Here is a 9906-nt window from a genome sequence, read left to right as displayed (position 1 = left end):
CTATTTGATTGACTCTAGTGCAAGTGGGAGACTGTTGGAGATATGACCTAGAGGCAATCATGTATGATGATATTTCCTACGTGTTTATGAATAAAGATAGTCCTTGGACATTATCAATGATGTGTATCAGCAAGTACGTGACTTGTTTGTGGGACTATGCATTGTATGATGAACGTCCTAAAAGGTCCCTAGTCGAAAGGGATGTGTGGACGCGCAACCATCTAGACTACCATATGACACTGTCGATGGCTTGGTCTCACTAGCCATGGGGCATTGTATGCTAACCGAATAATATGGACTCAAAAGGATCTGGTCGGATCCGACATAGTCGGATCCGAGTTGAGATAAGGTCCGAGTCGGACAGACCCAACTATGAGACGCAGCGATATGTCATCTGTGAGTCTCTAGTACAACATACGTTCTATGTCCTAAGACCTGAGCTGGCGCATGTACTCGGGATGGTAACAGACTTGCTTTGGGCCAACCAAATGCTACTCCGTTACTGGGTAGTTACAAAGGTAGGTTTCGGGCTTGTCCAGGCCCATGCTGCGAGACATGGTCGAGCAAGATGGGATTTTCCCCTCCGATCAGGAGAGATATACTCTGGGCCCCTCGTGTGATCCGACCAGGATAAGCATGGCCATGCGACAAGGATTATGAGATAATCTGGTTTGTGGTCGGCATCACTGGAACGAGAAAGAGGTCGGGCTAGCACAAGGATGACAGACTCGCCTTGAGCCCGACAACATATATCGTGTGGCAAAAGGAATGGAAGTGTGATGTACAGGTTCGCCTAACTAGCTTCATCGTCAGCTTGGTGGTCGGCACGCCTTGCTAGAGGCTGCTACCAGCCATGTAGTCTGGATGTGATCCGAACTGCGACCAAGCCGGCTTGAACCTAAGGGGTCGTGCGCTCAAGGGAAGGAACCTACGAGGTTGGATTTGAGAACACTGGTCGGATGTGATCCGAGCTGTATTCGGATTGTGGCCGAGTAGACTTATGGGCTTTAGGGTCCGTGCGAGACCCAAGTATTGAGCCCGCGACGGACACCTATATAAAGTGGGGTGCGGCATACTCATGCGGTTGATCGCTTCGGCGCTGTCACTAGGGTTTGCATGTGTTGCGAATAGACACCTCCACTCGCCGCCGGTTGTGTGATCGGACCTAGTAGTTCTCCGCACGATGTTCCTCCTGCACGCGCGGATACCGTTAGAGGCAGTGCACTTGCGCCGCTCCGGTGAACCTATACGTGGGAACCGATTACCGGCTGCACGAGGGAGATCGGACGAGGAGGAGACGATCCACGCGGACGCGCTGCCCCAACTCTTCTTCCGCTGCACAACACTAGCGCGTCTAGTGGTAACAAACTGTGATCCATCTCCCATAGCATGTTCTTGGTTGTTCTGCGTATAGGAAAATTTTAATTTGCAGTCGACGCACCCTACCGTAGAACCCAGCAGTCTTGCTCATCTGCCTCTCCATTGGTAAATATGTTAGCAATTTAGGTTGCTTGAGCACGGTGTTTGCTTCCTGCTGTAGCTCAGATCCCGGTATTTTTTGTTGCAAAGCCGTGTATTACTTGGCAAACTGCAGCAATGAGTTGCCAGGGCTCACGTACCGCTTCAGAACTGCATTGAACCCCTCGCTACGCTGCGTAGTCTGCAGAAATGGGAAGAAGCACTGCATGAAGTAGGTCGGCACCCAGTACATTCGCTTCTCCCATAGGCTAGCAAGCGTCTCGTTGTCTTGGACTTGATATGTTTCAATCATAGCCATCCAGCTCCGTTCAAACTCCTCCACCGTCAAGCTGTGGTCCACGCACAGTTCGAATGCCTTGTGCAGCTCTGGACGGTCAGCAAATAACGGTCCTAGCGTCTCCTCAGCCTTCTTTATAATGTGCCACCTACAGTGCCTGTGCACTGCCCACGAAAAGATCTCCTCTATGCCTGCACGCATGCTAAAATCCTGGTCTGTTATTATGTTCATCGGAGCAAGTCCACCCATGCACTCTAAGAAGGTTTTGAACAGCCAAGTGTACCCATCCGTGTCTTCGTTCCGAACAAGCCCGCATCCGAACTGCAATGACTGATTGTGGTTATTTATTCCTATGAATGGAGCGCATGGCATCTTGTACGTATTAGTGAGATATGTCGCGTCGAACGAAATGCAATCTCGGAAATGTTTGTAGGCTCTTCTTGCAGCACCATCCACCCAATACATGTTCCTGACACGGTCCTCATCGTCCAATCTTATCCTGTAGAAGAAATTTGGATCTGCTTTTGCTTTCTCATCGAAGTAGGCTATCGTGTCTTCTATGTCAGCCAACCTGCTCTCTCTACGGTACTTTGCCTTTAGGTTTGTGATGTCTGCCGGTATGTAGGGCATGCTACTCAGCCTATCATCTCCGCTGTGGATGAGGGACAGTATTTGGACCATTCTTGATGGACCGACGTTACAATCATGTAGCAGCTTTATGAATTTCTTCTCGAGGGGAGTGAATCCTCTGTGGGCGCTCAGAAATTTTACCAGGTCAAACTTCTTTATGAGTTCGTGGTTGTGCTCGTCAAAATATTCAGTGACCACCCACCGTGCTCCATCTACGTTTAGCTTACACCGGACAGGGCATTCCGTCTTGACAATGATACCTCTCTTTCGTTCCGGAACGACAGGGCAACACCTTTACCCTTCTTGTTCCTTCGGGCCTTGTAGCACCTCTGCTGTACTCGTTAGTTTTTTTAATTTTCCTATGGTATTCGGTGTTGACCGCAATCCCATGGAACATTGCATATCTCTGGTAGAATTCCTTGGCATCTTCGAACGAATCAAATATCTGCCCAACACACGGTGGCTGAGGTACCATGATTTCTGATTGCCCATCTTTTGCATCCCCTTGTGCTTCATCATCAGTTTCATCATTCACTTCAGTATCGGCGGCTGTTTCATCTGCTTGAGTGTTGCTTGTGCTGGTGTGCAAAGGTGTGACTGTCGGCATTGCTGGAACCATTGCCATTTTCGACACTGACTCTGCGTTGTTTGTGGCATGATTATTGGATGGCTGGTGGAACGCTTCTTCCGTGCGCTCAGAGCTTCCCACGGTAGATGTTCCCGCGCTGCTGTTGATTGTAGTTGAAGGTCATGCAATAAAAAAACAGTTACGAGCGTAAGCACTTTGCTTGGATGGCATGTTTATCGTAACGAAATATTAGCAACTGCATGTGATTTGGCATGACATCATTCACACAACAAGCTGTGGAATCTACATATGGCCATGCATGGCAACTGTAGTTCTCCAGTCATGGCAGCTACAGTCTAACAAACATGACAACCACTGTTGCCAATACATGGCAACCAGCATCTTCTAGCATCAAAACTTGGGTTCTATAGCCATGGCAGCTACAGTCCAACATACATGGCAACTACTGTTGCCAAGACATTGCAACCAATATCTTCTAGCATCAAAACTTGTATTCTAGGTTCGAGCTCACTAGGCAAATGCGATCAATCATGAATGTTGCACACACTCGTATATCAATTGGCAAAACCCGAAGACAATAGATGACTCTTTTGCACGTGACCACTTGGTAGCATTTTTTGTTTGTTTTTTCCACCACCACGTTACAAATCTACTTTTCCTCACATGCTAATGATGCTATTCCCACAAATGCAAATGCACTGTTTTTTGGTTCACATTTTTTACCTTGTTGTGCCGCATGTGCTGATCTTATGTGGTCTGTCATTCCAATTTGATGTGCTCTATCTGCAATAGCGTTGTCCTGCAACTGTGAAGCTTGCCATGAGACGTTTGCCGATATGGTTCCACCATAACAACCTGTGATCATGTTAGTAGCTAGACAATGCATGACAACTATAGTTTGTTCAACATGGCATATGTAGCGGTGCATCCATGCCACACATTGTTTGTTCACCCATGTCGTCCACAGTTGTTTTAGACATTTGCAATCACATTTTATGACACATGGCAACTGCAGTTGTCCAGGCATGGCAACTGCAGCTGTCCAGGCATGGCAACTGCATCAGTCAGCTATGCTAATTCTCCTAATTCACTGTCCACAACTTCACTTCATGGACTCACATGTGTATGACGTCGATGGCAGGAACATGGTTGCCGCCTGATGCCACGTGTTGCATGGAAGGTCCTACATTTTTTCCGATATAACTCGTGAGTCTTTTGCCATCCTTTGCAAGTTTAATTTTCATGTCCACACCAGTATGTTTCTTTTGCGTATGCGTTACCTTGATTTGCCACATTAGCTACTTGAAGTTGGTTGCCCGTACATTTGTCAGTGTTAGCGCCATGTGACTGAACTTGCCATGGTGCCCCCCTGAATGTGTTTTGGTCATAAGAACTTGCGAAAAATGACATTATAAGACATAAGTAGAATGACATCTTTATCGCCGCGAACATGGCAAATGTTCTTTTTTTGTTATCATGCATTGTACCGATGCCCGCGTACTGCTCTAGTAGTGGCAGCAACAACCCTATAGAAATGAGTTGACTGTACTCTGCTGCATCCCAAGGGGACGTTTCCAGCCTTTGAGAAAACCAAGGATCAGTGCCATCTTCGTGATTCATTCTTCCCCGTTTTGTTTCTGCCAATGTGTTTTCAGTCACTGCATGAACAAGAACGCATCAACAATCCGCAAAAAATGCATTCTTGCTGTTTGCACGTAGAAGATAACATGGCAATCTTATCACATTTCCTGCGTAGGCAACCAACACATCATGGCAAGTAGGACACGCACATCTACTCTCTTTTCTGAAATCTGGGTGCCAGCTATCATTTTGAAGCGATGGCAACAACCAATAAAATAGGATGGCAAGCAACAAGATAACATGGTGGCAGTTAAGGGCAATGATAGGTGGCAACTGATGTTAGACACAAGTGGCAATTATTTTTCCTACCTCCCTACGCCAAATTTCTCCTTTCTCTCCCTTTTTTAGTGATTCCTACGCATCCTTCATTACCAACTATTCGCACCAAGCCAACCGAGAATCTTAGCTCAACTCTAGCATAGTACATGGCAGATCTGGCGTATGTTGGTTGTCAAATGCGAACACACACAAATCCGTGGGGTGTTTTTCCCTGATAGCGTGGATCCAGTCGCCATCTTCGTTGGCAAATTTGTAATTTCAAATTTCTGGCCAGAAGAAGGACGAGAAACAGGAGATCGGAGATTCACCTGTTTTTAGCTGGTCGTCTTAAAGGGCGGGGTTGGGGGTGGTTAGCGGTGGGAAGGCGCTGTGGATCTGCTCTGGTTGCCATGGCAACCAGAGAAGAAAGGCGATGGAGGTAGGGGATCGAGAGGTAGGAGAAGATGGCGGCGGGTCGGACTGGGGATCGAAAGGAGGGCGGGATGACTGGCGTGCTGGGTCGTGCGGGCAGTGCGGTCGTTTGCCCGGACATGTGGGCGATTTTGCCACACACCGGACGTGCGGCCTGTGGCTGCGCGCGCCCGGACGCGGTCGTGCGGGCGGGATCGTCTCCGTACCACACATGGCGTGCGGCACAACCACCCGATACACCACACGTGTGGCAGTTATCGGTGTCCTAGTAATAAAAGGCAGAGACAATATAGGAGTGAAATACAAGTATGTGGGCGGCTCCATCTTTTCGCGGCGGCGTGTTCACGGCTGAGTACCCCGGTTGCTCTTGTAGTGCTTGGAATGATGTTGTTGCGCTCAACGCTTACGTATCATGTCTTGGATGTGCGTTGTGGTGCCGTGTGTCTATTTCAAATTATTGATGATCGTTGCTTTATATATAAAACGGGGTGAAATTCTTTTTCAGTATAGAAGCATGTTGGAATTTATCATGTCACAGGGTGGGTATCACGATCAGCGGGAAAGAGATCAAAGTAGCGGGCTCTCACCTTCTTCACCGCGAGACAGATGTACAATTTTGATTTTCTGTTTGTTTCTTTGGGTTTTTTCGTTTTTTATCTGTTTTCTATGTTTTCACCGTGTTTCTTTGGGTTTTTTTTTTCATTTTCTGTTTTATTGTGTTTCTTTACTCTAGTTTCTTTGGTTTTCTGTTCTTTTGGCATTTCCTCTCAGGTTTTCTTCGGATTTTTTCATTATATCTTTTCCTTTTTCTAGTACATGTCTACTTTTCTAAAAACACATTGTACATTTCATATACATGTGAAACTTTTTTGATACACATTGAGTATTTTTCAAATATAAGATGTACATATTATTTCAAATACATGCTTCGAGCATTTTTTTTTCTATACATGTTAAACATTTTTCAAATACATATTGATTTTTTAAGTTGGCATGAAACATTTTTTAAACCACACGAAAAATTCTTTACATTATAATTTTTTAAATTTCATGGCCAGCTTTTTGAAAATGCGAGAATATTTGTTTAGAATGTAATGTACATTTTTTTTGAATGGTACAAAATATTTTTTATACTATGCAAACTTTTTTTACATTGTATAAACATTCCTAAAAATGCCACGTACATAATTTTAAAATATGTGAATATTTTTATAAAATATCAAATAATTTTTTAATGGTATGAAACATTTTTTTGTATAACACAAACATTTTGTAAGTTCCCCATAAATTGTTTTTAAACTAGGGACATTTTTTGTTTTCACGATTTTTTTATGCTATCAACAATATCTTAACACCGCGTTAACATTTTTGGAATTTGTAGTGAGAATTTGTATAATTTAATAAAAATTATTTCCATTTTTGTTATATAAATAAATTTCATCAGAGAAAAAAAAAGGTAAAGAGAAAAAAAATTCATGGAGCACAGGTGTTGCTCCTCCCGCGCACTGGGCCGGCCATTTACGGAGTACTGTAGGCGACACTGTGTTGTGTATCGCAGCAAGCGATACATAGCCACGGTCCTTCTTCGCGTCTGGAGCTCCATGTTCCCCGAAAGGCACCAAAAAGTGTTTGTATCGTGTAGCATTTTTTTTAAAGGTCTATTATAAAAGTTCATCGAAAGTATAAAACGCGTGTTTTATACTTATAATGAACTTTTCTAATAGACCTGAATCCTTTAAAAAAAATGCACCCCGATCATAATAAAATTTATATCAAGGTCTCTAGACCATCGAATGACCACTACCGCCGTTAGAATGAGTCACTGACACATCGTTGTCGCCGCTCCTCTACGGAAGCCGGCTTAACCTTGTTGATGAAAACTAGAAAATCTTCGTGCACGTGCCACTAAGGACCAGCACCCTGGAGCCGATGTCATCGTCATTGAACCCTTAAATAGAACTGAAGCATCTGGCATCAAATCTCACCTTCGTGTATGCACGACGAGAAACCCTAATCTCGCTGACCCAAGAAAATGACATGATTCTATGTCGAGGCTTCGTCGACTACATCCAGATGGACGAATGCGGGAAGGATTGAAACTCATAAGACAAATTCAAATAAGAAGCACCGCCATCCGCCTGGGTGCGTCACTTGGACTAAAAAAACCCTACTAACCTAAAATACTAGCTGGAGCGAAGGCATCGGAATCCCCTTCCCCACCACCTGTCGCCAGAGCAGCAGGTAGAGGGAAGCGAATCCTTGGGCTCAACAGCAAAGCCTGGAGGCACATTTTTAGTAGCCAACAACTACTATCATATTCAGATGAAATTTACAACGAGTAGACCATTTTTTAGAACGAGCTCCTTGGAGCCTTAATTTTGAAAAATTCAAAATTCAAACTTTCCAGTTTAAAAATAGACACGGAGAATTTCACATGTATACAATTTCAAAATAGACATGTATACAAGGATGTAAATGTGTATGTGTGTAAAATTTCAGGGTGAAATACCTTGAATTGTGAGCAGCACAAAAAAATCATGGACTTTAAGGATGAACAATGTGTATGCTAAAAGCCCTAGTTATTTTTCTTTTTGTGTATCTCTCATTTTAACTTATTTCAACCTGAAAATTTGCACAAGTGTACATTATGTATCCAGGCATATGTGTTTTTCTTTAGAATTTTGTAAGTCTGAGAAGTTTGAATTTTGAAGTTTTTAAATTACAGCCTCCATGAAGCTCGGTCTTCATTTAACATTTTCTATTTACAACGGGATTCAAAGCTGACTAGCTGAGGATATATTATCTACTTTTAAATTGCACAAAACTTGTCTTGGCTGCAAAACAAATAGTAGTAACTTGCACGTTTGACCAGGCACAGTGAACCAAATTTCACCGTATATCGCATTTCACCAGAGTCGTTATATTCCTTAGCGTAAGCTATTAGTATAAGTTTTTATAACCAAATGTGCCAACCAAACATAGGCTGCTACAACAAAATGAAATGGACGGCGGAAAGAAGTAAAGGCCATCACTCCCTCTGACCCAGCACTGACCGACCAAAACCAACTCTCAGATTCCCCACTCGTCTTCCTCTCATTTTCTGTTGCTTGGCCTCCAAGCATCCTTTTTTTTAATGTGACGTGGTTCAAGCGCCCCCTATGCTTTAGCAGCGGACTAATTAAACATCTCACATCCTAATGATTTTTTGATCAAAGCAATGGTAATTAACATGTACCGACATATCCTACATGGGTACTACGTGCTGATTGCTCCGAGGATTGGCGTTTGCTAGCTTTCGGCACGTCGGCTTTTGTTCGCCTTGAGGAGTACACGTAATCAATAACTAATAATTCGCGGGGCAGCTGAAATTCTAGAGAGCACTCCTGCACGAGACGAGCGGTATCGATCAGATCTGCTGATGGAGTATCTAAACGACGTGCGAGTGCAATGCAAGTCGCACGCGATCGACCCGATGCGATGATACGTGTTTGATGGATTGGTATCGTCGCGACCTCAGTCACCAGCTGGTTTAGCAGGCGTGGAGGTGTGGCTGATCTGCATCGTCACCCAATTTTGACCAAGACCATCGACGTGGTGGTGTTTGATTGATTCTTCGGTGACTAGTCTAATTTTAGGAAATACGTAATACTGTAGCACACACAGCCACGTCGAAGTTGAAGAAGCTACCAATATATGCACACCTTGCACGAAAATTTGATGGTAAGACTGAAATAAATCGTAAAATTGGATCTCTAACAGTCGGCCAGATTACGCAAACTCTTCAGAGCCCAAGTGGGTAGTGCCAAAAGTAAACCAGAACAGTACTTCCTGGCGAGGAACATTTAGAGCAACAAAACAATAAAGTCATCACCTCTAGCATACGGAAACTCTTGGATTTTTGATCCAGCTCAAATAGTGGAAATTTGCAGGACACGCACGTGCCGGAGCACGCTCCTGTCAAGCTCTACCGGGCCGTTCGATTGCCTCGCGATTCACGAAGTAGCGTGATCACGCGCGAAGGCACAATAAATCTTGAGTTTCAATCGTTGAAACTTGCGATTTTCTCGCTTATTCTTACCAAGTTTCATAGATAAAATTTTAAGACTTTTTTTTTGTCGGTCGTAGGCACAAAAAACATGATTTTATTGCTCGCTCATACTACGTTTCAAGAGTTGACACTTAACATTTATTTTCAAAATTTGTCAAAACGTATTTAAAATGAATCTTGTTTGAAAGCCCTCATCACGGGAAATATGAATACGGAAAATAACTTAATCTAGATTTTTTATTCAAAAGATATAACAGTTTAAAAATAGGAAGCCAAAAATAAAAGCACATGCGAGGGACTCGGTGCCTTAAAACATACGTGCCACAAATCCTTGTGCCTCAAATAAGACACAATATCCTTTCAAACCTAGCATGGACGAGTCCCCCTTATGAGGCAGAAGCCCAAAAAAGTCTTCGCACATGGGCCGAGCATGGCGACAAAGAGGATCCATGTTGTTTCCAAAAACTAGGACCCAATGCAAACCATTGTTATCTTTCCACTCATGTCGTGGATGTGGATAAGGCGGAGGTTCACCGCCACCTCCTACTTAGA

At 43.9% G+C, this 9906-nt stretch overlaps 1 protein-coding gene across 1 annotated transcript; it reads right to left on the bottom strand.

The window, feature by feature from the left end:
- Positions 1-1576: 1576 nt before the first annotated feature.
- On the bottom strand, positions 1577-3011 carry LOC147976432 (protein FAR1-RELATED SEQUENCE 5-like). Its single transcript, XM_087520857.1, has 2 exons — positions 2714-3011; positions 1577-2598 (listed from the first exon to the last, which is right to left on the bottom strand). The coding sequence occupies exons 1-2, from the start codon at positions 3009-3011 to the stop codon at positions 1577-1579; spliced, it is 1320 nt and encodes a 439-aa protein (XP_087376983.1).
- Between the last annotated feature and the right edge of the window lie 6895 nt (positions 3012-9906).

Source organism: Triticum urartu, chromosome 4A, assembly GCF_056163025.1.
Source record: "Triticum urartu cultivar PI428250 chromosome 4A, HENAU_Tu73, whole genome shotgun sequence".
NCBI classification, from domain to species: domain Eukaryota; kingdom Viridiplantae; phylum Streptophyta; class Magnoliopsida; order Poales; family Poaceae; genus Triticum; species Triticum urartu.
Note: the sequence above shows the minus strand (reverse complement) of the source record. Positions and strands in the feature narration are given on the sequence as shown.

Excerpts from the sequence above, each read along its gene's own strand:
- LOC147976432 (XM_087520857.1), bottom strand. The coding sequence starts at position 3,011 with ATGGCAATGGTTCCAGCAATGCCGACAGTCACACCTTTGCACACCAGC. Across the intron at positions 2,599-2,713 it reads AACTAACGAGTACAGCAGAG|ATGGAGCACGGTGGGTGGTC; the intron begins GTGCTACAAGGC and ends AGCTAAACGTAG.